The sequence below is a fragment of the Neltuma alba genome, unplaced genomic scaffold, assembly GCF_004799145.2.
Source record: "Neltuma alba isolate B1F8T4 unplaced genomic scaffold, ASM479914v2 tig00011267_pilon, whole genome shotgun sequence".
Taxonomy (NCBI): domain Eukaryota; kingdom Viridiplantae; phylum Streptophyta; class Magnoliopsida; order Fabales; family Fabaceae; genus Neltuma; species Neltuma alba.
This window is the reverse complement of record NW_021635978.1, coordinates 227,200-253,008: the sequence shown is the minus strand read 5'-3', so window position 1 is coordinate 253,008 and position 25,809 is coordinate 227,200. Positions and strand designations below refer to the sequence as shown.

Here is a 25,809-nt window from a genome sequence, read left to right as displayed (position 1 = left end):
AATTAATTCTCACCCTTATAGAAAGAATCCCTATGAATCCCTTGTATAGCATATAGTACGCCATAAAAGAGAGGCACATGGGGGGAATCAAGCGTTAGCTGATCAGGACATGCACAAGAATGTATGGCAATCCCAATCACCAACGCACCATTTAAACCCCATTTAGTAGAAAGGGAATTACACGTGGAACTGATATAAATATTACTACTTGTTAACTAGAAATAAGACAGAAGAAGAAAGGGTTAATATGTTAAATATGGAACTCGTAGAATCCCTTAGAAGCAGGATTTGACGGAGCAGTGCCCAGAAGCAGAGCCCCGCACATGCCTTACCAAATCACTTCGGCCCCACGACCCCATCGCCATGGTGTTCTCACATCTCATTTTCTGCCCCCTTGCCACTTCACCATGCTCCTAAGCCTATCAACAATACGCGGCACTCCGGGATTCCCAATCGTCAAATGTCATCTCCAATATTCTCGCATCATCTACTCCATCCATTATGCGTCCTCCACTCACTGGTTAAGCTAACACGACGCACTCGTTAATCTATGGTCTACTTTGACACTTCATGTTAATTATATATAAAGTTGAAAGAAAAAGAAGATCAGGAAAACAAAAAAAAAGCGTTGGCTGTCCTCATAGAGTATGTACTCATTAATTGAAGAAGCGACAGCGATGACGGACCACGGATACAAACTTACAAAAGCGTCACGCTGACAAAAAGATTTAAAATCCATCGTATATGAAGAAGGTTGCGAGTTTAAACCTTCCAACAATCCAAAACACTGCCTGATCGATCAACCTCGTGTCGTAGTTGACACATCATATCATATTCTTCAAACAAAACGCAGAGGTGGGAGCAGTCTAGAGAGACCAGTGCATGTGCTGCTGAGAATCTTCATAGACCCTGGACTGCTCTAGATCCATGTAATGCCTCCTGCCCTGTTGTGACACGTCAAGCTCCCCAGGAAGAGAGCTACCGATAGGCTGCGAAATTTGATGACCCAGGCCCAGGTCAGGGACGACGTCATGAGAACAGTTATCAGCAGCAGCATCAATGCCCTTGAAGCACCACGAGGCATTTGAAAGTTGATGATGGAGGGATGTCCCGTGTCCGTGATGAGAAGAGGCAGGAAGATGCGTGATGGGCGTGTCGTCGAAGCTCATCAAATTATTTGTACCAAGACTTGGTGCTCTGTTTCGAGGGGCCCAAGCTTGGTTTGACAGAAGAGAGAGAGCACAGCTTGAGTCTGTCAATCCCGAGAAGCTTTCCCCTGATGAAGAATTTCTGGATCCAGAGTAGCTTGTCCCGCCAACTGGAGAACAGCCTGCTTGCAAGAAAAGCAGTGATGGAGACTCTGAATGGCCCGGCCATGGAAATGTCACTGTTGGATTCCCAGGAAGCTGCTCGGATGATGGTGGTGTTGGCACTGAATTTCTCAGGCTAAGTTTCGGATACGAAGCGAATTCCATTAGAAATCCACCACCTCTGCTATTGCTGTTATCTGTCAGTGCAGGTGTGAAACAATTGATTCAGCTCCAGATGCCAAGAACAGCACACGTAAAGCAAAAGAGGGAAATGGAATTGATATTTTACTGATGTTAATGTCTAACCAAAACTAGCTGGAGCAAGTCGGCCATATCGAGAAGCCATCAAGGAGCTCGGTGGGGGTTTCCTCCTCCGCTCATTATGACCAGCAAGCCGCCTGCGACAACTTCGTTTTACTTGATCAAATTCAGAAAGCTGGTGAAACCTGGTCAGGACCATCAAACAATATATTAGCTTTCCTGACTCAATAATGGCCAGATGTACATAGACAAAGTTCCTGGTTATATATGGATTGCAAACATAAGATTTATGGAGTATTACCATGCATCCAACTGAAACCAATCCTCAGCATCACAATTACTGAAACCTAGTTAGTTCAACTCATTTTGACGCGGCAATATATTTTCACACACATATCAAATCTTAAACAAGAGATCGTGAACTCCACATGTAAAATACTAATTTATACCGGTAAAGGCATGCAGCAAATACTCAAGGAACATGCCTGAAATAAAATATACGCATATTATATGAGAAATTGTGATTAACAATGCAATAAAAAAGCAATTAAAATTTAAGTGGCAAGCCAGCCAATCAAACGTGTCAACATCCCATGAATACCTTATTCCGAAGCCTAAAACGTTAGTCCAACTCCAGAAGAAAGAGAATGTGAATTGAAATCCAGTTGACATCCTAATGATAGCATATTCTTATATTCTTATGTATAAGCGACTAGTATTTTATTCTCGTCTATCAGTGAATACATTAAATTGATAAAAGTTTTCACACTCCCTGTCAAAGAAAGAATGTGCCCAAAAAAAAAAAAACCGTTGTATATTTTTTCTCACCTATTTTTTTTAATACATTTAATAGGAATAAAATTAAAAAAAAGGCTATTAATTACTGCAGAACAAATATTCTTCTGCAGGTGATTTACATATAGAGGGGGACATTTTAGGGAATTACGTTCAAATATATCGCATCCAAGTCATATCAATAGGCCGGCCAAATAGGGGCCTAACTAGTCCCAACCTCCAAACGTAGCAATTGGCCAGCTCTTGTTTTGATGATATCGACATAATTCAAGTCCCAAAGGCAATAAAAACGCCACGAGTAATGAACCACAGTCCAGTAAACCAAGCATGAATCAAGCAGAAGAGCAACACTAAAGATGTCATAATCTCGAATTTTACACGTTTATATGTTGCTTTTAGAGATAAGTGTTGGTTATGATGTCATTTTCTAAACTATCTCCATCCAGCATTAATTCAAGGCTTCCAAGCACAGGATCCACAAGGAAATACTTCCATATCCCGTCAAAAAGAATGGAGTATTCAATAGCTTCATATTTCATACTAATTCAAGTCAATGCACCGGCAGACAGACAATTTAACGCATCGTATGGTTCACCAAACTAGCTGGTCATCCACCAACGAATTTTCCAGGTTTTTAGAAATGTTTTCCCGGCAATACTCGCCCAGGATGCTACTATAATGCTTCAGAACCAATTACTTAAGTTAAAAAGGGAACAAATCAACATATTAACCGCATAGTTATTCTAAATGTACAAATTTGGTTAAAGAAAAAAATCTCAATGTACAAAGCCAATAAAACCAAACCACAGGCTAACAATCAACGAGGAAGAAAGGGAAAAAGAGGAAAGCTCATATAAAGCACAACATGACATCAACGGCAAAAGCCCTCACCACCCCACAACCAGAGAAAACCAATACAAACGAACATTACACGTCCTGTCTTGTCTCAGTTTGTTTGAGCAGGGAGCTGTTGTAGCCTATATAGGCTTACTAGATCAAGCATGCTCACTCAACACTAAATCATAAATTTGCATCCTGTTTCCTCCATATTTACCTTCCACCCCTTAAATCCTTGAAGTTTTAACCTCGAATTTACCCTCTAAACCCCAATTATAGGACTACTAAGCCCTATTCCCCGGCGGCCCAGCACTAGAAAGGCAGACATACTTGTAACCACAGCGACATAAGATGACAATTACCTACAACGAACGAAATGATAAATAAAATACCGATGTCAAAAACCAGGGTAAGAGAGCGGTGACAGAGGGCAGGCACAAGCACATTCTACAAGCAGAGACAAACAGTTTCCATAAACTCTAATTAAAATAAAATGAAACGGCTTTTAAAAAAAATAAAGACAAATAAATAAGAGTCCGTTGAATTGAAAGTATGGGAAGAGAGAAGAGGAAGAAGCGGGGGAGGGGAAAAAGGATAAATAAAAGGAAGAGAACAGAGGTGACCTGCTACACTGTTGGCAAAACCTTTGCTCTTGACCTGCGACAACGACCCTGGGTGATTTGGAGTGCATACTACAGACTTTATGTCTGGAATAGTAAGCCTTGGCATCACTCAGATCTACTTTGCAGCCCTCCACCTGACACCTCGGAGGCTGAGCCCCCTGAGCCCCACTACCCCTTCCCTTCTTAGTCGGGGTCACTCCTGAAGACGACGACGACGACGCCCCGCCGCTGGATTTCACAGCACCTCCCACGGCCACATCCTCAAAGTATATCTTCTGCCCGAATTTCAAGCCGTTCAGGGACTCCGTCGAGGAGTTGGAGGCGGCGGCGGCGGCGGCGGCTGCTTCAGCAGCAGAGGGGGAACTCATAAGTGAATAGTAGCAGGAGGGAAAGCAGGCTAAATTCTGCTCACTGAAGAATATGGGGAGGGAGAAGGGGGGAACGAAATGCGAAGTGCGTGTATATTGATGGAGGAGAAGGGCAGACGGGGGAAGGGAGGGGCGGGAGATCAAACGAGTGGTAGTGGGAAAGCAACGTGGAAGAAGATAAAGGAGATGGTGGAAGGAGGGCAGGGAAAAGCAGTGAACTGACGCTGGGCCATGGCAGTATAGTACACTCAGACGCCGTCTGTCAAAAAATAATGGAGGTGAATGGAGAGAGTGATAATGGAACGAACGGGGATATGTACTTGCCTCCTCAAAAAAAAAAAAAGAAAGGAAAGAGGTTTTTGGGGGGCGGGATGGTGTGAGTCTGATGAGGGCGAGGAACTGTGGCTATGAGGAGGAAGAAAAAGGAAGGCTTTTACGATGGGGAAGCTCTGGGGCTGGCTCTCGCAAATTATGGTCCAAGTCGAACCGTCGTTTTTAACAACTTTTTGTGTCTCAGTCACACCAACGAGAAAAGAGAAACAGGAATGGGATCATTATTAGAAAATTTTAAAAAGGAATGTGTTTCAATTTGGGCAAGCACGCTGGATGAGTGGGAGCCTGGGAGGTATTTGAGTCCGTACTATATTCTCGGGTTGGGTACGTGATATTCCGGTCACCTCCCTTTTCTCCATTATTTTATTCATTTTCCCCCTTCCGGTTCTTCCCCAAAACTTGAACATACATTCATTAGGCTTTGACGCCCCAACTTGCCCTGTTTTTTTTTTAAAAAAAAAAAAACTTCTCCCATTGATGTGATGTGACTGAAACAAAATATCTATTACTAGTACATGTCTCACCATCTATTATTTGTTTAAGATATAAAGTTCCTCGCCGACGTCCGAGTTCAGGCCCAAAAAAACTGTCCACGTCTGAGCATCAAATGTAAGCATTATTTGTAACTTCAATCTAACGGGCCAGAAGCTGGAAATAAATTGTTAAAAAACTATATGGTATAAGCAATATGCTTTGTCTTAAACTTTATATGACTTTTAAGAAATCTGGCAAAAGGGCGGTAAAGAAAATAAAGGGAAGAATAGTGATAGGCTTACTATCTAATAAATGCTCCCTGTACCATACTCCCGCCGCACATCCCAACCCTCACGCAGTACTTCCGTGGAATTCATCCTCACAGACGTGGATGCCATTTTTGGAGGTGGCACACCACCCGCTGACCTAATCCCTCTCACCGCTTTGTCCTCTCATAGCCATAACTATATATCATCATGTGATTTATTATGCATATTCACTTCGACTCCTATTTTATTTTACCCCCAGCCTATCTTCTAACCTACGATCATAAATATAAGAACCTGAATAATAATTTATATCTGCCCTCCCCACAGCTGTGGCCACGGACTTGAGAAGAAACAAACAGAAAGGCGTTCTATCCGCCCTCTCCAATTTTTTTTTTTAAATTTTATCCGTATTTATAAAGAGAGAAAGTGAGATTGATTTGTTAGTGTTGTGAGAGAAAAATTTAAAAAAATCGTACAAAACATATTTAATAAGTTTCTTGACATATGAATACAAGTTACTTATAACAAACATAAGAGTATATAACTTTGGTCATCTATTTGGCACGAGGCAAATGGAAGGAAATGATTGGGAAAAAAAAAATTGAAAAGGTGGATTTCTAGAATTCTAATAAAAATAAAATATAAAATAAAAGAGAAAAAAAAATTAGTTGAGAACTTTAACCCGAATTCTTCAATTTTTTAAATTTGGTTTCATTAAAAAAATTTCTCCTGTTTTTTTTATTTCAATTTTCTGATACCAAACATAGGGAACGGGAGAATCAATAAATAAAAAGACGGAAGCGTCCTAGTGGCCGACGGGGAAGAAGGGTGCCCTGGCGGTATTCTGTCACGATGACTTAATTAAAAGAAATTGGCAAATTGGTTAACATCACCACGCGTGGAACGGTGAACCCATCATTCGTATAACGTGGTGTTAAACTTAAGCGAGGCGGTCTATTATTTAATAGAAGCTAGAAATCCTTCCCCTGGTTTTGATCTTGGGCTTGTAAACATATTACTTATCCGGTCGTAAATATAAAACTTATTTTATAATACAATTTATACTATAAAATAAATTTTATATTTAGTACTGAATTTACTACTATATATATTACTCTGTTCAATGGAATCATTTATAGAAGCAGTAGAGACGATGTTGTTCGCCTCCTAATGAGAAACTTCACTCAGCAGTATTCTAAGGAGCCATTTGTTTCATGATCAATGAGATAATGGAAAGGAATGGGGTATAATTATATTGTTTATTCAAATATAAATTAAGGATAAGAACTATAATACCCTTAAGCCAATAAAACAATCAACAGCTTCAATTTCTTCCTTATCTAAATTAATTTATTTGCACTGGATTGATTTGATTTAAAATTTTAGTCTGGAGGATAAAATTTTTTAACAAGGACAAATATTATACACATGGAATTAAATTAAAAACAACTAACAAATACAACAACAACGAGAACGTATATAAGAGAAATAAACAGGGTGAAAGTTTATAGGGCATTTTGGTGAAAATATATTTGAAAAAATGCAATCAAATATATGTGAAACAGAGAAGGAGAGACCCCATTAATCATTCCATGCCCGACATGCCGGCAACCAAACAGTTCCTGAAATAACAACAATTCGTATTTACATCATATTTAAAAGAGAATGTGATTAGCATATCATTTTGACAAATGACCAAAATATGTTTAGTAAACAAAACTTAAACAAAATGATAGATAACTGTTGATTTTACTCCGAACAATAGAAACATGTTCGCCGACCGGGCAACAAGTTGGGAATGTAAACATGCGCGTTAATGTTTGGTTTTGTTAATATCTGTACCCATACATGCAGTTTTTGGAAACGTAATTATTACTGCAACCTTTAACTGTCACACTATAGTAGCAAGTTCTGCAAGTTCTACTTTTGCGCTGCCAAAAATAGACGAGAGCCTAAAATGATAGGTAACGTACTTGCGTATGGGTTTTTGCCCAGTTTTCGAGTCCTCGAATGCGGCGTTTAAATGCAGACTTAAAATAACCCAAACAAAAAATTGAACAGCCATTATTAGTAACATCACTTGTTATATATAGAAAAGCTAGGAACTAGCATCACTGAGAAGCTCATGAAAGATTGGTTCCCATCTATGACCATATAAACAAACAGAGAACGATACTTGGAAGATAAGAAACAGAGGAAAATAATTCAAGATCGAGAATGGTCAATGACTCAAATTATTACGTGACGAAACTTGTTAATGGAGGCATCAATGGAATTTTGTGGCAGACAAGGCTTGATTAAGAAAGCTGGCAACCGCCACCAATAGTGGTACAATTTCTGAGTCATTTGAGATGCTCGTTCAGCCGAATTCTGAGATTCCAAGTCTACCAATATGCCGTGTTGGGTAATTCTCTGTGCCAAAAAATAAAAATAAAAATCGGACGCTGTCTCTTACTGAATATTGCGCAATTGCAATTATCACTCTCATGACCATATATTCCTTCTCTGTCTCCTCCTAGACCAGCAAACCTCATTGCTGCCGATATCAGCAAAGACTGCTCTTGGTCGAAAAACCAATAGTGCTATTTATGTCTCACGCACATCCCTTGTGAATATATACACAAACATACTACTATTGCTTAATATAAGAACTAATCAATTAATTTAAATAGATTAAATTAGTTATTTGTAATAAATATATATTGTCTTTCATAAAATATCCCTGTTAATTAAGTACATTGACTGGAATTACCATTACAATTACAATGACTATCTTAGAAAAATGAATAAATATAAAAGATAAAGTTAATTAAATTTTATATTTAGGGATAAAATAAAAGTTAAATAACTTTTTATATTAAGGACCGTAGGTAGTGTATAAGAAGGATAGTACATTCGACTATTTTTACTTTAGCTCGTTTTTATTTTGACACCTATTACCTATATGCCATTTTTCTGGTATCGCCTCTTTACATGGTTACAATACGGTTCAGCTTCCCAATTGCTTTGCTGGCTGCTGGACTTGAAAAACAGATGCACACATATAAGAATTAACTTATAAATAAAGGCGAGAAAATCATAAACAGCGGAACACATTCTATGGAACTCTAATAACTTCTACTGAAATTAGTCAAATTACCGACATTTGTTACTTTCACAGTATACAAAGTCTCTGTGAAACGGGGGGACATATTTTAATCCATTTTTTCTGCCATCACGACTTCCATTTATTTTTGTTGCCATTGAAAAAATATGTATTCAAGTTATTTACGGGTATTGTGGCCAACAAATTTTAAGCTGAACTAACGGCTAAGGCAACTTTTTATTCTAAAGGAGATCAATACACCCACACACACACAAATGAAGAGAAGTCAGCATAATTTATGATAAGCAATCATTACAAGCCTTACATAGGACAGGAAATCTGTGACTGAAAAAATTCCAGTTCTTCAAAAAAAAAACTCGCAACTTAATACTATCGTGACAATCAGACAAAAATCTCGCTTTGCAGTTGCAATTTACACCAGCTTCAGCTGCCCGGCGAGGCTTGTTTTTCCGCCTGCTTCCATTTTGCCGGAATCCGACGGGCTTTTTTGAATCATCAGGATTTCGTTTCGCTCTGATGGGATTCTCCTCTTTCACAGGATCTATCTTTTCTTTAACTAGTACAGACCTTTTCCTTTTTCTCTTATTCTCAGTGCTTGAATTTTTAACTTCCACGTTCTCCCCGTCTTCTATGTTTCCTGACACTTCTTCTGGTTCTTCAATTTCATCCTTCAGTGACTTTTGTTGTATTCCACTTCGCCTGTAAGCAGAACCTTTGTCCTTTTCATTTCCATATTCTTCCCGTTTAGCAATAACCGATTGCTTCTTCCCTTTTCCTCTGCCTTTACCCATAGTGAAAAGGACCTTGCCGATGAAATCTACTAAACAGCTCTTGAAGAAAGCTGCAAGGGTAAAATAACTGCACTTAGAGGTCCAGGTGTGGGTCAAAGAAATGAATGGCAATGAAAGATGTCCAACAATTCAAAAGGCTTGTGATGAGGTAGTTCTGAGCACACTTCTATCTTTCAATACTCTGCACACCTCAAATCCTCTCATTGGCAATACTTCATCAGTATGTACTGCTTAAATCAGTTATCTGTGCATATTAAATCAACGCTACTAAAGAAAGATGTGAATCAAGTGGTATGCAGCACGGCTAATTATTTCTCTTCAGCACTCTGCCTTTAAAGGAATAGGTAAACAGCACGTCAGTTAAAACTCTGAAGTGCGCCACCAGCAATAAGCCAATAACTTTAGATATAGGACATAGCCAAGCTTTAAAAATAGAAGGATAGAAAGATGAAAAGGACATGGAAACTTATATATATATCCTACTGAATATAGTGTAGGCTAAAGGAAGAAAGAGAATAACTCAAGTTCACAGAGCACACAAAAAAATATAGGCATATGGCAGACAATCGGATGATTTCTTAGGACAACTTAGGTAACAACATTCTTGTTTCTTCTTTTCTTTTTGGTCATTCAGAAACGACATTCACGACAAGCAAATTATTCGCATGACGGATCTCTACGAAATTATGAGCAACCAATCCACGGAATAGGGTCTCCATTTCACATGGCCAGATCCTGTCAGGCCAATGACGAGATATTCCCGTATCTTATTTAATATCACTCTCCTCAGCAGCGATTTGGACCCGTTTACTCATGCAAATCCACTCAAAACAATAAGCTGAATCCCATTACGCAAAGAAGCGGACGTAACTGTGCATAAACATAAGGCCTCTTTAGTTCAGATTTATGACACTGAACTGCCACCAAAATCCAATCCCAATCTACCAAATTAAACATCCTAATTTCCACTGATCCCGATCAATTAAAACACTGTGACGAATAAAGTTTGAAGATTTATAGAGCTCCTTGCTAAGTTTCGTATACTAAAAAGACAACGGGATTTAATAGAAATTAAGAAAAGAAAAGGGAACACACATTTTGTAAGATCTACTAGAAATAAATAAAGCAAGAGAAACCAAGAGACTTGAGGCTCACCTCGTAGAATTTATTTACGTTCCGCATCTGAAACACGACGATGGCCCATTCTTATGAAATCTGATTACACAAATCCAGAAAATGTCAAAGCCGAAAAGAGCACGACAGCCTTCCTCTGAAAGGCCGGCTGCTGCAGACAGTAATGTATAACAGAGTCGATGAAGGGGCAGAAAAAATTGATCTAAATTAAAGATGAAGAAGAGCCAGATCAGAAAGGGACGTGATGGATAAATGTAAGAGATTGAAGCTGCTCCGTGGGTCAAGCCGAGCCGGGTTTGAGAGCAGTAACCTAAGGAAGAGAGAAGAAAAGAAGAGGCAAACGGAAAGCAATGAATTGGAGGCAGTAGGAAGGAAAAAGGTGGACACGAGGTATCGGAGTTAAAGCGAAGATGTTGAGGGGTCGGTATGTTCAAGTAGAGAAACGACACGGCAGCATCTAAACCTTCCTAAAGTAAATACTGTAATGCTATTTGTAATTTTGAAAAATGTTACGCCAGTTAATACTCCGATGTCAATATCTGTGTCTGTGTCTGTGTACCTCTCTCTCTCCCCTCTTCTTCCCCCCCCCCCCCATCATGATGAATGCGACTTCTATGCATGTATAAGAAACCCAAGTGTACTTAAAAATAAACTCTGTTAGTACACAAAATCTCATAAACAATGTAAATAAATTTTCAAACTCGAGGAAGCTTATGCCTATTCAAATACTTATATTTGTAAAATAAAAATGAAAAGTATGCAATATACCTCATGTTTAAAATAAAAATAAAAGTATTAGTTAGAATATAATTTTTCACTAAATTTAACATCCAATAAAAAATACTCCTTCATAAATAAATAAAAATTTAAATTTCATTAACTCTTATATAAATTTTAGTTTTATCCCCATATAATATGTATTTTATTTCATGCAAACAAAGTCAACATAATAATAAATAAAAAGTAAAATTATAAATTTATATAAAAATTTTTTTTCAGTACTTTATAAATAAGACAGAATTTTTTTTTTTATGCTTTATAAATAGCATCAGCAGAATATCACGCTTGATATAGAGAACCGCACAAAGGCCCAAACCGCCTCCTAATCCATGCTTTTTCAAGCAGGATTCCAGCGGTGCGCATTTTTTTTTTTTAAATATCTTTTTGGCCGAAATTTTCTTCCATTTTTCAGGTGAAAGCGTGAGGCGCAGGCGTCTCATAACATGAAATTTCTCACGCACCAACAAACAAACAACACACACTTGTGACAACTATTCTATTCCGTTAGTTAAGATAAACAAGAAACAATAAAAACAGACGTATCAAAAAAAAAAGAAACAATAAAAACAGATAAATAACACACAAAAAATAAAGAAACTAGATTTACAAACATATATTCACTTTTTTAAAAAGAATTACAATCCTTAATATAAAATCAGCTTTATTAATGGCATAGATATTCTCCTACATTAAGGGGTGTTTGAATAGAAATCAAACTATGGTTTTAAAAGTACTTTTACGATATACAAAGTAAATATGTGAAAGAATTTGTCTCATTTTATGAAAAAATACTTCTAAAAAACACTTTTGAGTGCTTTCAAACACCCCCTAAGGATAGTTTTAGTACCGATCATTTAAAAAAAACATTTTAAGTAAATCAATATATATTTTTTGACAAATTAGCACTCCCTCTGGTGTTTATCATAAACTTCGAATAACTAATTCCTAAGATAACAAATAATTAGTTGAAATTAATTAAAAATAATAAATAAGTTGAAAATAGATTTTTATTTACAATTTAAGAAATTACTTTAGAATTTTAAGCAAATACTAACACGTGAACAATTGATCAAGAGTCAAACACGTTTTCCTCTGTAATGTCTAGCTAGCTACTAGCAATGGACAGATTTCCTCTGTACTGCCTGGTTACCTGCAAATGTACTGGTTACCTGCAAATGTACTAAGAGAGGAAACTATTGAGCTCTAAACAAGCCTAATCTTCAATCGGCTATAACTATCCAGCATGCCAACCTATAGTAATCAAGTTAACTGGAGGCAATGCGTTTTCAGAACACATGCAAGTCATTTGTCAATCAACCTTTGATCCCTTGCGAGGATTAGAGAGAGACTAAAATATCGATATCAAGTCTAGATCATTCGTATGTCCAAAGAGTTAAAATGCTAGTTCTGACAATAAATTTCATTCTTCAAATCCTGCCAAAATTTAGGGCCACTTGGATGGCGATTTACATAACATTGTATGAACATGTCCTCTCTGCATGAAATTACAGCTCTCAAAGAAATATTGGGATCAGCACATCCTTGGTCTACAAGCCACTTATAGACTGAGAACCTAAGCCGGACTCTTTCAGTACTGTAGGAAAGATAAGATGGGAAGTTGACTAAAGTTGATACGGGATGTCTTAGTTCATTTACAAGATAGTCAATTTTCTGGTTGATTACATCTATTCTGAGGTTAAGAATCTGAGGGGCAACTTTGAGCATTTCCTGCACGTCTTGAGGATCCAAGCCAGCTTGAACAATACAGTTGAACCTCTCCTGGAGTTCTGCTCCCTTACCTCTAAACAATTTAAATGCATCTTTCATCTCTTTAGAGTCCGCATCATATCCCAATCTCAACAAGAACTCTGTCTTCCGCAACCGGGATATTTTCTCTTCGTCGGTGCCCGGCAAAGGCTTGACTCTTCTTCCCAATTCCCAATTCTTCAATTCTAACGGATTATCCTGTACGAACATCCGAAGTCGCTTCTTCCCAACATTCAAGTTAGAAAGTAAACTATTGGTTTTCTTCAAAGTGAATGAACCCAACATTAAGGAGTGAGAACGGAAAATCTTCCCAATCTCTGCAGCCTCCATTTCAAGTTCACTTAAGAATAGAAAACAATGCCTCAAGTTTGAAAGGAATTTGCTCACTCTTATCGGTGGAAAATTTATAAATATGAAGGATATTTGATCCACAGACAATCCAAATTTTAGCAGGAAGACAATAAGGGAGAGTGTGCTACTACCTCCCGATCCCTCAAAGAGAAAGTCAGGGTGCAGGTTGATTATGTCAGATAACTGTTGCTCAGTCAAAACCCTGCCCAAAAAGCACAGGAGCCTGAGCATCTGGCTCCAATTACAAGAAGTGTCATCCAATAAATGTCCCTCAATCCAGTTAATATCCTTAACATAATGCCTAAACTTCTCAATAACCTTAACAAAATCAGGGTTACAATCTCCAGTCAGAAGGTATGGGCTAGAAGCAATGACTTTTAGCAGAGTAGGCTGGCCAAGACCCAATCTTTCATAAGCTCGAAGCTTTGACGGTAAAACCCCATAATCATATCGAAACACTTCAGCTGCTTCCATATATATCTTTCCTATCTTATTACGAGGAATCCCATAGTTACAAAGAGCGTAATAGTTCTCCAGTAACAGTTGATCGTCACTCAAAAACATCATATTTTTGGGTAAAATAGATGGATATTCAGAGGGTGTTAGACCGATGCTTTCGAAGAAGGGCTCAAATTCATTGATGGGATGATAACGCAAATACCTGGAAACTGATCGCCCAATGTTCCCCGCTATGACTACTTTCTTCAGAAGCCCCTCAAGAAAGTAAGGCGAGTTTCTACTCATATGATCCGCATCCAAGTACTGGATGCTTCTAGTAGCATGCAGATACTCCAGCAAAGCAACTTTTGCTTCTTTTAGGGCCTGCTTGCTGGTGAGACCGGCAGCATTCACAGCCGCTTCAAGATCTTCACAACGGGCAGGCGGAACTGCTCTTTCAGCTCTGTATAGTCTAGGGATTTGAGATATAGACCCGACTAGGTTTTCCGATGACCTAAGTAGAAAATCAGGGGGAGGCCGTTGAAGAGTGAATTTCAATGTAAAATTTCGCGAGTAGATCATTACTGCTTCTGGGAGATTTAATGCAGGCAAGAAGGAGAGCTTAAACTTTTGTCGAGTGGAGCTGCGAGAATCGAAACTAGGAGGTGGGAAAGATCAAATATCGGGTACGACGTCGTCGTTATGGGGAGTGTCCGATCGCCACCTAGTTCGTCGACTAGGGCACAAAGTACAAATAAAGATTGCCGGCCTTTTTTGAGTCTGTTGACCGCAACCTAAGAGGCCCATTGGTGATCAAACCCAGGAGGCCCAGCCAATAAGCACTGTGTAGGAAAAGGTCCGTGGTCGATTACCATACCCCTCAGTCCCTCCCCCCGTAGACGGACCTAAATCCTCTGAAGTTTTCAGTCAGCTCATCTGAGCCCTCGATGAAGTGAGCTTACCTGGTGTTGCCACGTTATCTATGAAACGGGGCTTTGTTTTTACTCTTTCTGTGATTAATATACAGGCTAATTGGAGAGTTAATCTTGATTTTAAATTTAAAACTTATTTTATAAATTTATTATTTTTTTCCTAAATTATCCATATTGTATAATGATAACCAAGTATGAGAGAGGAAAGGAATTAAGGAAGATAATTAAAGTGTTTTAAGGAAAAAACATGTCATATTTATTATAATTAATTAACTTACTTAACTTTTTAAGTCTAATCAAATTAGTTTAAATATGTATAACATTAAGGACAAAGTAGTATTTCTCCTGTCCTAAATATAAGACCCTTTTCTAACTAGAAAAGGAGTCTTATATTTAGGACTGGAGGAGTATTAATTTATATTTATTATTGAGATTCTTTATTAAATTTGAAGTCTAAAGGTTCTAAAGATCTATTTATTTTCTGGTCAATAGTATCGTATCAACAAAAGCCACTTTATGAATGAGTTCGAGAGCAAATTTCTTGGCACAATTGGATTAGCATTATTCAAAAATTAAATTAATTGCCAATACATGGTAATTAGCATTAAATAATATATTTTTTACAGTTAAGGTCCGATACTGATTAAAATGAATTGGACCGTTTAATGAGATAAATCGTACCAAGGGGTTGGAAAGTTAAATTTATGCATTTTGCAAGAGACCAATTTTAAAGTTAGCAATCTTTGTTACGCTGAGCGAGGGCAATTTATATCATTTGATGTGATCCAACTTGGTTTTGAACGGGAAAACTGTTATTCTAACCTCCTTAAGCGGTCCAAGGCCAGTTGTCGGCTTCTCTTCCTCCCCATAATCTCTCTACAACAAAGCATAGATCCTTCAAACTGACTACGCTTAAAATTCCAACCAATTAACACCGTAAGAAATGAGACATTTTCACTTTGAAACCAACCACCGCCATTTAAACTGAAAACCCCTCTATCATTCCTGTTCACGTGCTTGATTATTACTCCAAACAAGTATATATGCCCAAACTATGCGTCTTAAGGTGCCTGTGAAAATGGAGATTTTCCCCCAGAAAGTAATCGATCCTCATCATTTTGGGGCACACACTTGCAGTTTGCTTCCCTGCTTTTGGTAATCTGACGTTATTTTGAGCTGCTTCCTCTGCTGTTTCACTAGTAATTGCAAATTCTGTTGTATCTGAACATCAAAAAGAGTAACCCAGACAAATTAAGCATAATTCACATGAAATAAGATTGGCAACTACTGTATAGCGTATACTACCTCTAGCTGTTCGTGGAGACTCCTTTGGACCTCACGTTGAAGTTGTAGTGATTCCTCAATTTGCTTATGGCTGGCGCGAGGAAAGATTTTATATGTTGGTATGATTAGAAAAACTAGACGTAAATGCATACAGGATTTACCGAGAATAAATTAAAAAGTGATGACTACATTTTAAGTTGAAGCTCGAAGACTCCTTCTGGTTGGTTTCCTTCTCCAGATCTTTCTGAAATGCCAAGAGGCAACCCGGTTAATTACTGTTTAGCAATGACGATATTTTGGAGTCTATATATATCCTTTGTGTTTGAAAACAAAAGCCCAAGAGAGTGAATACTGTTCGAAAATGAGAACTAAAACATCTGACCAATTTTGGAAATACATAGATATATAGCTTCCTATATTATCCGGCAAGGGGAGGAAACATGATTCATTTTAGCGTGCTGCAAAAGCTAGCAGATGGTAATGTCTAATTTAATTTCCAGAGATTTTCATGTCTACACTCACCCTCCAAATAAATGAAAAATTAAAGCTTACTCGCATAGTATATTCTATATTTTAAAAGTCTAATAATATAGGAAACTACTTTTCTAAACCATCTTTAAAGAAACTCCTCATTATAACTGGTCAAAAGAGAAAAGAAGCAGGTATGTCGGAATTTCATGTAGGGTTAAATGAATTCGATTGAAAGTGATGGTGAAAAAGACAAGGCACTCCGTAACACAAGCAAGTTGAACAGAAATAGTTTACCCTGCAGATCTTTCCGCACGCATATTGTAGAACGATATTTCTGCCGGGCAGATAGAGACAATCAGTAGGTATATTGACGAAGTTTCAAAACAACAAATGATTTGCTTAATATTAAGAATTTTAATCACCTGCAAATGACTTTTGATGTGAGAAATGGTCAGCATATCTGAATCCATCATCTTGAGTATGGACTTAGGCTTTGCCTCTACAATATAAGATCAATCAAATAACGAACTAATTATAAAACTGAGTGGTTATCCTCTGTCGCGTGTTACATAAACTTACTCTCGGGACCGCCAAGGCAATTAACAATCATGACGAAAGTCTCATGAAGATCCTTGGTCCATCTTATTCTTCTTTTACGAGTTAGAGAGCTCCTAGAAACAGTGTTGATAGGAGATGGAACACAAGCAACCCCACAAGCCCGTGAACACTGCTTATCTGGTGACTGAGTATAGAAAGCCAATGAATCATCATATTGTGTCGGTATTAAATAACGAAATCAAAAGATGGTAGTAATAAATAAGAACCTGCAGATTTCTATGCTGAAAGGAAATTTCCACGGGTTTCACTTCTTCAGCAGCGTCCTCGGCGCGCAATTCATTTTCTTTTGAGCGCTCATGTAAAGACATGTTATCTTCACCGAGAAACTCTCTATATCTGTCTGAATCAGAGGGACACTCACCATACATATCAGAAGAAGAAAAGCTTTCTTCGCTGCTGGACAAGAAAGATTCAACAATGGAGTGCAAGGAGTTGGTGAAACTAAATTGGGAGGCTGATGGATACTGTTTAGCGGTAACGGCGGAGTTATCCCCAGAAGATTTATGGCATGGAAGTGGCGAATCTATTTCCTGTGGGAGCTCAGAACAAAAACTAGAAGGAACATCAATCTGAGGGTCATGTTGGTGAAAGCTCGTCCAGGCTCTAGTTCCACACAAGGCAGCTGATGTTTGAAGAGGAGACATAATGTTGAAGGGTAATCCAATGGTTTCGAAAGTTTGGTGTTCTGGTCCTCCAACTTTGGACAGACTTTGAGTTCCTGCGCCGGATTCCCCTTGAAGGTTGAAGATCTGCGGAGAATGGTGCATCCTTCTCGCTATCTTTCTCTCTAGATACGCTACCTTTTTCTGTATGTGAAGGTTTAGCTACCTAGCTAATGCCAAAGTTCCAACGCGGGCATCTGTTTATTAATTTCCTCTGCTCACCAAGAAGGATAGATCAAATACTTGAAATTAGATTATTTAAAGTTTATATTTGTAATGATGTTGGAGGAAATGAAAAAGAGACATGCGAGTGGAGGTGAAGTAAAAGTAGCGATGTATGTTGACATGATATCGTCTCCATGCATCATGCGAAGTTTCTTTAGAGTTTAGACCAAAAAGGGAAGTGAATTTCCTGTTCAAAGGAAAAGGGTTCAATAATACATTTGTGTTTGACAGATATACATCCTCTTCGTTGGTTGGCTTTACAAACTCGGAAACAAGAGGCTGAGGATAAGACAAGAGAATATTGAAACAGCGGGATAATTGAATTCTTCAATTAATATTTATTGTTTGGATTCGTCTCTTCAAGAGAGTAGTGGGTATGCATTCTGGAAGGTGAATTATGAGTGTGTTTATCATGGTCAGTTGTATTTGAGGAGCGTTCATGAATTAATTCTGAGGAATCTGAGGTGTTAAATAATCATCTTCGCGGGGCAATCCGGATTTAGCTGTGGTATCACTATATTGGGGTTGGAGTGGGACACATCCAAAGTGATTAAGAAAGAAGAAATTGCGTAGAATGAGGACATGATTTTGGAGAGTGAGTGAGAAGGACATAATATGTCAACATTATGGAGTAAGGAGCTAAGGACAATGTTGACCAAGATGCGACTCGGAATTATTCAAGCTTCAAGGCTTTTTTCCCCTACGCACAGTATCCTCCTGAGGCATCTGCTGTATATATATGTCTTGAAATTTACAATATTTTTTGTTTTGTTTTGGAAAACAAGTCTTAGGCAAATAAAGAACTTTTATAATTTGTAAATTGAACCAAACATTATAGGGGATTTTTTTTTTGTTAAGCCGCATGCTAGCTTCGCACATATCTTGGCTATTATGAGACGGGCAGCAGAGTGTGATTGTTGAGTAAAGAACAGAGTGTAAAACAAGAAAAGTTGTAAACTCATATTTATAGCTCTTTCGATATATTTGAATAAAAATCATAAAAATCGGCATTTACAACACCATCCAATCACTATCATAACCAATGGATGTAGATTCTTAATTATCCTCCGCACTCTTTACATACAGATGTATGTATTGATCCAGGCTATACCATCTCTACAGACAAATGGTTTAGAAATAGGCAACATCTCTGATGCATCTTCTTCCAAGGACGAAGGTCCAAACAAAAAAGGAGAAATGGCTAGGAAGGATGCCCCTTGTACCGAGGCTCAGTTTTTTAAAATTTAACAAACAAAATTAGTCTAATTGATAAGAAGTTAGTTTATAACTTATAATATTATGAGTCTGGATTCTGTTGGCAACGTAAGAACCTTGTTAGTGGATAATTTATAAGTAGTATCTTTACAAGCGCTTTTTGAATCTAAAAATATATCTAGATTCCGATGAGTCTTTGAGATTCAACTCACTTAAACTTTTTATAAGTGAAAAAAAAAGTGTAAGCCTGGCTATTGAGCAAAAGATTCTTGCTTTTCTCTTATTTTCTTTCCAACTTTTTTCTTTTTTGTGTGGCCAAGAGTAAAAGGTGCTATTTAATATATAATCACAACTATTCTCTGCCAAGTGTATGCGCCGGACGATTTGCGATCGCATTAGGGCAACGACAAGTGGATTCCTGTCTAAAGCATAGGCTTGTACATAAATGATACAAATTCAATTTTTTAAGGCGTGCCCTTTCTCACCACCGTCCACAACAAAAGACAGAGGACTAATTACAGATTCGTTTTCCACCGAGAAAAATCTTCTTAGGAACTTGGGATTATTTAACCTACAAAAGGGAATCCCTCAACGGAATTGTCTTTTTGCTGTGCTCAAGAGAATCACGCATCTCATTGCTTTCCTAATACTTTGGAAACAGAATATAACATCCTGTATAGATAACTGCAGCTTGGATCTCAGTTAACCCTTAAAAGCCTTGTCTAGCTACAAATGATCTACTCACTGGTGTCATGAAAGTGTTTCTTGAGCAATATGAAGGTGAAGTACAAGGATTCTGGTTTCCAAAGAGCACAATAATCTTGTGTACTACAATCACAGAGTTTTCTGATGGAGGATTAATGACGATATGTTTGTGCCATAGAGAATTTGTACGGTGTGGTTTATATTTTGCTCATTAAAATTAATCTTACACATCTGAAGAGCTACCAAGTACCAACCATGTGCCTGGAGAGCTAACATATCTTGGAAGGGAAGGAGGAATTTCCAGACCCCTCGGCAATTGAAACCTCAACCTCTTTATGACTAACTGATGGATCATCATTTTCTGTACTGCCCAGATTCGAGAAGCTATTACATGTTTTCTGCTGCTGGTCAAACATCATCTTCAGCTGCTTTCCTTGCTCTTCAATTCGAAGCTGTAATCTTCTCTGAATCTGGGTACACGAAGTAAATTAATTAAACCACTCTAAACACGTTGTTACATAATCTGAATGCTCTAGAGAACATGAAGACACTGTTCAAACTAGAAGTGTTATTCTCATAGAAATGGAGGATATAGTAAGCATTCACCTCTAGCTGTTCATGGAGACGCCTCTGAACATCTAGCTGTAGCTGAAGCGCCTCTCTGATTTGCGAGCCACTGCAATTCAACAGAAGTAAATCTTGATGGAACTAATGGAACTTCAAAACCATGACAAAGGTTCAGGCAAAAGAAGAATTACGTTTTAACATCAATTTGATGCACATCGTCTATATGGGCTTTTTTGTCAGACTTCCCTGCACCAGAAAACGAAGTTTTAGATCCCAGTATGGGGTGTAACCTGCCAAATGGATAGAGATAAGAACAATGTGCACTTCAAAGATCATATAGAGTTGGGAAAGAAAGTCAAAAGGTTAAGAGAATATCACTTTATTAATCTATCCTTTTTTCTTTTATGTAAGAAAAGCGATTACAAAAGCCAGAGACGGCTACATGTGTTTCTGGGATGTTATTCCATCACTGTCCTCCTCCGCATCAGAGCAAGACGGAGGATGATAAGAGAACAACATTAGTAGTAATAATGCCCAGTCCCACTAGAGAGTTTCAACGTAACTACATCTACGTGATTATTGTTAGTTTACGGTTTTTCCCACCTACTAGGAGAAAGCAGACTGTATTGTTTCACAGCTCAAACTCTGCCATTATGATCGATATAATCGTATTTTCTCTCCATTGCAACTTCCTATATAAATAATTTCAGTGAGGAGAAAAGCAAGATTGTTATTCTCTCCTCGCACTACTTTTAGTCTTCCAAGATAGTATAAGAAATCAGTAATTGTGAATTGTTAATTTTAATTACTGTTTGAACAATAAGTTAGTAATCATAACCTGGGAAAACAGTGAAGCTCATCCTCTGCGTTAACAAGTCTTGACCACAAAAATATTTGCTCAAGATTTATGAAATATCAAACAAAAAAGATTTACTTGGCAAAGTAAAGAAAGGAAAGCACCCTGCACTTTTGCTGAGAATTTACCTTGAGCTGGATCTGGCATGTATTTTGCAATTCTACATTTCTGCAAGACAGGTGAGGGGAAAAAATGTGTTTTTAGGACGTCTGAAAAGACGATACCAACAATCATGATGAAGAAACTCAAAACTCAAAATACCAAACCTGCAAGTGACTCTTTACATGGAAGATGGTCAGCCCATCTGTGTTCATCAGCTTTAATATGGCTTTTGGTGTAGCCTCTACAGTCAAGAGGACTCTCAGATGTTAACAGCTATTCATATTTCTTCACAACAATTTGAAATTAACAAGTTACTCACTCTCAGAGCCCCCAAGGCGATTCACACATTCAACAAACTTCTCGTGAAGATCCTGAGTCCACCTTATACGTGATTTACTTGGGATTACTGCCCCACCATTAGAAGTAGGATTTCCATTAATTGTAACACTTGCTGCCGAAACCGTTGGACACAGCTTCTCTTGCTGTGAGGAGAAGCTTACATGAGAAAGAGGTAAATTGTATGACCCACAACCAACCTGCTGAAACATGATGCAGTAAACATAATATGAATTAATCTACAGGGAATATACACTGGACTAACCCAGAGAAAGAACTGGCAAAATTACTTACCGTATGGTTTCCCCTGACTGAGGCATAATCAACATCAATGAACAATTTGTGTTGTTCAGTTGGAAGAAACTTGTCGGTTGGCAAACGTCCACATGGAGTTTTATTGGGTCTTTCTGGGTCTACTTGGGATCTAGCCACTGCTTGCAAGGGGTTAGATGATTCGACATTGAAGTTAACTTGGTGTGGCGAATGATCCAAGAAAGTGTTTTCCCTGGGAGATTGATACAAAGGGAGTTCCAAATCGTGAATCTTAGAAAATGGAGAGCCAAAAGAGGGATTATTTATGTTCGCTTGGGAATGATATTGCGGAAACCCCATGCATCGTTCTGCTGCATAAAAAGCAGAAGCGGGGGATTCAAAACCGCCCATAATGGTGGTTGATGATTTTGCAGAGCCCATGTGTGGTGACTCTTCAGCTCCTCCAACACCAATATTCCAAGCCTGTTTGACATCAAAACATTGATGAGAACGATGACTAGATTCATAATTGAAATCCTCACTTAGTCCCCGCCTCTGTTGTATCTGCCCTTGCCAGTCAACTCTGTTCTCGTTCATCTACAACAAGTTACAAAACCCGAGCCAAATGGAAGAAGAAGAAGAAGAAGAAGATTGGTAAGGTACCAGGGATAATAATAAATTTGGCCTAAGGCATGAAATTCTCTCTTATATTCCAAAAGGCTTGAGCTACAAGAATTGGATCTAAATGTCGAAATTCCACCATGCAGGGCCGTTAATAATTAATTAGTTATTCTTAAAAAGGATAGGAACGAACAATAAGCAATGACAAAACCAAAGTACAGAGCACGAAAAAGAACAAATCTTCGCCAACAAATATTATATTTTCTCTAACGTTGTCTTCACGTGAATTTTAACTACATGCAAAAGAATCAAAGGAAAGAGGAAAACCAAAGCAGCCAACGAAACATGGATTACAGACTCAGGGACTACCGGATACAATCTCTTAAACAATGACTAATGATCATTTTTAGTTGGAGAATACTGTTTCCGGCTGTTGGGCATCTATATTTTGTAATAAATAAACGTTAAATAACATAATGGCATAAATTCATACACAATAGATCTGCACTTATTCTTATAATGGATTCGGAAGAAAATGCTTTAGCTATCCACACAGATGGTAACTGCATCTTGCTTAGTGGAAAGTGGAAATTACCAGAAAAGTGCATCCAATATTATATTCATCTCGTAAACAAGGTGGAACTTTAACTACAGATTCTCAATGAACTCAATGGACTTTCCATTTCCAAAAGGCAAGAAGATTGAGTCATATTCAACACGTTCATATGCTATCTCAGTGCCTTCGTGCCATTGATTCTGATTTTTCTTTACAAATATTTGCTACCTCTTTTCTTTTAGCATCTCGTTTCCCCGAAGAGACCTTTTCTTTTCAACTCCTTTTTTAAACTTCTTGTCTAGCTGAATTGCGGTGACAGTTATTTCTATGTAATAGCGTCTATTCTTTACTTGTCACACTTGTTTGGACATTTTTTCCCACTTCTAGATCCGAGTTCGATGAAGCTTCCAAACAAATTTTAGTGATGAAAAACAGAGCAAATGAAATGCTCGATACAAGGATCAAAACCACAATTTACTTGGAAGAAATGGCTCAAACAGAACCCTTTTTCCACTGTTACAGAAAAAACGTTTTCATTTCTCACACCCTTCTTTTGAAGCTCCAAATATTATACTTATGGAACATGTCCTGGTGCCTTACAAGCAAGCATTCATTTGAGTTTACATCCTATATAAATAAATATATCCCACCAAACAATGACTGGACCACTAATCTATTTTATAAACCTTCTCCAGTTTTTTATTCGAGTTTCATTGCAAGGTAATGTTGCTGGGTCCTCCTTGAGCAGCTTCTTCTTTGTCTGATGAAATAAAATTGTATAATTTTGTCCCAATTCTTAAAGATATACGAACATAAACCCTACGTTAATTTTTTCCCTCCGTTACCGTCACTTCCCCATATTCGCATTCTCACATGAAGAAGTCAAAATTACAAACGACATCATTCGGACCTAAAAAAGAAACATCATACGGCTCTTTCAAGAAAAGCAAGAAAAAGAGATTGTTTGAATAGATAATTTCCTGCATAGCATTCAAGCTTTTCATAGCTAAAATTGGTCATTCGTTTATCCCATAACAAAATTACGTAACTCGCCTGTGTGATTTTCAAAGCTACCATGCACCCTCAGGAATAACTTAATCAGAAATTGATTCCCAGTAGCATCAGCATTCTTTGGTGTGGTTATTATAATCGAGTTCTTCAAATGGTCTATGACTCAATGTGAAGAATGCGTTGAGACAACATAAGCTGGGCGTAACAAAACAAGAAGAAAACTATCAGAGACAACCACTATCGATGGGGTTAATTTTAAAAATAACCCTTCACTGTCCATTATCTGAAAACTTCAATAATTAACAAAACATAATGCATAGGAAAATCTGGAATGTAGATAACTTTACTTGGAGTGGACGAGTCAGGTGAATGTAATTAGGATGACAAATGTATTATCTAGTAAGACACGTAATTAAAGTTAATGAATAGTTTACAGCAGCCCCCAAAATGTCACAATCAGAAGTGGTGGAATCAAATTAATGGGTCTGTATGTGCAGCTAGCGTCGAAGTTGAAGGGAGATGGAAAGCCAGATTCCTCAGCATTCGGCCTTATGAACCTGACAAAAAGGAATAACCTACGTGGATGATACGTAGGCCCTAAAGTAAGTCAAAAAAGTGAACAACCTTTGTGTTCTTCTGTCCCTGAAAACCCCAAGTATTATCATACATTTATCTCTGCACGCTCAGAATTTTAACAATGCTGGAAAACCTAAATAATAATGTCTACAGAGCTCAAAGAAGAAAAACACATATGATACATCACTCTCCTACTTTCCTTTTGGGATGTAAAGAATTGTATTCCCATGGCTGTATCAGATGAAAATTGAAGGGCCAGAAAGCGAAAACACTAGGGTCTAGGGCTAGGGCATATGCCCCAAAACACAACACCAAAGGAGCACGGAAGTGACTAATTTCAAGGCTCGCAATCCAACTTTTAATTTTCTCTCAAATTGAAACATTCCTCTTGATCTTTAAAAATAGCTTTAATTTGGAAATAGCTAGGGACGCACAAGTTAAGGGCGTAGCATGCATGTAGAGTGCAAAGATCGAGCACAAATTCGATACATCTTCTGTTTTTGATATTTGAAAAGACCTTCGGGGCCACCTTCGATTGCCATTTAACATGAACTTATATACCCACTTGCATATAACATACACGTCGCCAAGTTTTGATTTTGTGTGTGTGTGTGTGTGTACGTACACAAACATATATTCTTTCCCTTTAATTTCTAAAATTTCTGACTAATATGCCTTGCCAGTCCTCTTGTATTATTATAATTCTCAAAACTGTTGCAGAAGCGAGAAAATATGGAGTTAAACAATTGTTCTGTGCAGATGTTTATATACGGTTCTAGATCGTAGGTGGAGATCATTGATGAACACACACACACACATATACATATACACACACACACACACACCAGAACTTCGAAATTGGCTTCTTATAAATTCTTACTTTTTTTGGGCTAGTTCTTCAATTTAGATTGTTTGGAGAATTGGAGTTGTGAAGTTAATTTGTGTGTCCCTTATAAAATTAAGGAGGCCATCACTACATTTTCATTTAAATCTGAACATTTAAAATCTTAATATGAAATTATATCTAATTAAACTATTACTCATTCCCAGAAACACTATATGGGATGTTCCTTTTTTTTTTCCAATTTATACACGCAATCTCAATTATATGTTTTCGAATCATCTACTTAATACTCCTCCGGTCCTTAATATAGGACCCAATTCTTGAGTTGGTTTTGATCCT

At 37.8% G+C, this 25,809-nt stretch overlaps 5 protein-coding genes across 7 annotated transcripts; all 5 read right to left on the bottom strand.

The window, feature by feature from the left end:
* Window positions 1-639: 639 nt before the first annotated feature.
* LOC114763226 (squamosa promoter-binding-like protein 9) lies at window positions 640-4,274 on the bottom strand. The gene is made up of 3 exons (XM_028952843.1): window positions 3,827-4,274; window positions 1,617-1,756; window positions 640-1,507 (listed from the first exon to the last, which is right to left on the bottom strand). Exons 1-3 carry the CDS (start codon window positions 4,192-4,194, stop codon window positions 867-869), a joined length of 1,149 nt encoding a protein of 382 aa, XP_028808676.1. The 5' UTR covers window positions 4,195-4,274; the 3' UTR covers window positions 640-866.
* On the bottom strand, window positions 4,235-10,696 carry LOC114763242 (uncharacterized). The gene is made up of 3 exons (XM_028952865.1): window positions 10,323-10,696; window positions 8,733-9,217; window positions 4,235-4,453 (listed from the first exon to the last, which is right to left on the bottom strand). Exons 2-3 carry the CDS (start codon window positions 9,165-9,167, stop codon window positions 4,235-4,237), a joined length of 654 nt encoding a protein of 217 aa, XP_028808698.1. The 5' UTR covers window positions 9,168-9,217; window positions 10,323-10,696.
* A 1,750-nt stretch (window positions 10,697-12,446) lies between these two features.
* Window positions 12,447-14,438, bottom strand: LOC114763225 (transcription termination factor MTEF18, mitochondrial-like). The gene has a single exon (XM_028952842.1). It carries the CDS (start codon window positions 14,217-14,219, stop codon window positions 12,483-12,485), a length of 1,737 nt encoding a protein of 578 aa, XP_028808675.1. The 5' UTR covers window positions 14,220-14,438; the 3' UTR covers window positions 12,447-12,482.
* A 925-nt stretch (window positions 14,439-15,363) lies between these two features.
* Window positions 15,364-17,710, bottom strand: LOC114763227 (myb family transcription factor PHL13-like). The gene is made up of 7 exons (XM_028952844.1): window positions 17,149-17,710; window positions 16,904-17,066; window positions 16,747-16,823; window positions 16,619-16,658; window positions 16,043-16,097; window positions 15,875-15,944; window positions 15,364-15,790 (listed from the first exon to the last, which is right to left on the bottom strand). The coding sequence occupies exons 1-7, from the start codon at window positions 17,707-17,709 to the stop codon at window positions 15,683-15,685; spliced, it is 1,074 nt and encodes a 357-aa protein (XP_028808677.1). The 5' UTR covers window position 17,710; the 3' UTR covers window positions 15,364-15,682.
* A 1,705-nt stretch (window positions 17,711-19,415) lies between these two features.
* LOC114763219 (myb family transcription factor PHL7-like) lies at window positions 19,416-22,887 on the bottom strand. Of its 3 annotated transcripts, XM_028952837.1 has the most exons (8): window positions 22,526-22,887; window positions 21,905-22,345; window positions 21,594-21,813; window positions 21,439-21,515; window positions 21,301-21,340; window positions 20,508-20,562; window positions 20,356-20,425; window positions 19,416-20,219 (listed from the first exon to the last, which is right to left on the bottom strand). In XM_028952837.1, exons 2-8 carry the CDS (start codon window positions 22,301-22,303, stop codon window positions 20,019-20,021), a joined length of 1,062 nt encoding a protein of 353 aa, XP_028808670.1. In that variant the 5' UTR covers window positions 22,304-22,345; window positions 22,526-22,887; the 3' UTR covers window positions 19,416-20,018. The 3 variants fall into 3 exon arrangements, with proteins under 3 accessions (XP_028808670.1, XP_028808668.1, XP_028808669.1); XM_028952835.1 differs by having other exon boundaries at window positions 21,905-22,887; XM_028952836.1 differs by having other exon boundaries at window positions 21,594-21,810; window positions 21,905-22,887.
* Window positions 22,888-25,809: the final 2,922 nt, after the last annotated feature.

Excerpts from the sequence above, each read along its gene's own strand:
- LOC114763226 (XM_028952843.1), bottom strand. The coding sequence starts at position 4,194 with ATGAGTTCCCCCTCTGCTGCTGAAGCAGCCGCCGCCGCCGCCGCCGCC. Across the intron at positions 1,757-3,826 it reads TTTTGCCAACAGTGTAGCAG|GTTTCACCAGCTTTCTGAAT; the intron begins GTCACCTCTGTT and ends GGTCCTGACCAG. Across the intron at positions 1,508-1,616 it reads ACTTGCTCCAGCTAGTTTTG|ATAACAGCAATAGCAGAGGT; the intron begins GTTAGACATTAA and ends CTGCACTGACAG.
- LOC114763227 (XM_028952844.1), bottom strand. The coding sequence starts at position 17,709 with ATGCACCATTCTCCGCAGATCTTCAACCTTCAAGGGGAATCCGGCGCA. Across the intron at positions 17,067-17,148 it reads TTCAGCATAGAAATCTGCAG|TCACCAGATAAGCAGTGTTC; the intron begins GTTCTTATTTAT and ends TTCTATACTCAG. Across the intron at positions 16,659-16,746 it reads ACATCAAAAGTCATTTGCAG|AAATATCGTTCTACAATATG; the intron begins GTGATTAAAATT and ends TCTGCCCGGCAG.
- LOC114763242 (XM_028952865.1), bottom strand. The coding sequence starts at position 9,167 with ATGGGTAAAGGCAGAGGAAAAGGGAAGAAGCAATCGGTTATTGCTAAA. Across the intron at positions 4,454-8,732 it reads ACGATAGTATTAAGTTGCGA|ACGGCGTCTGAGTGTACTAT; the intron begins GTTTTTTTTTTG and ends ATTTTTTGACAG.
- LOC114763225 (XM_028952842.1), bottom strand. The coding sequence starts at position 14,219 with ATGATCTACTCGCGAAATTTTACATTGAAATTCACTCTTCAACGGCCT.
- LOC114763219 (XM_028952835.1), bottom strand. The coding sequence starts at position 22,459 with ATGAACGAGAACAGAGTTGACTGGCAAGGGCAGATACAACAGAGGCGG. Across the intron at positions 21,516-21,593 it reads TCGCCTTGGGGGCTCTGAGA|AGGCTACACCAAAAGCCATA; the intron begins GTGAGTAACTTG and ends TCTTGACTGTAG. Across the intron at positions 20,563-21,300 it reads CATGCCAGATCCAGCTCAAG|GGAAGTCTGACAAAAAAGCC; the intron begins GTAAATTCTCAG and ends TTTCTGGTGCAG.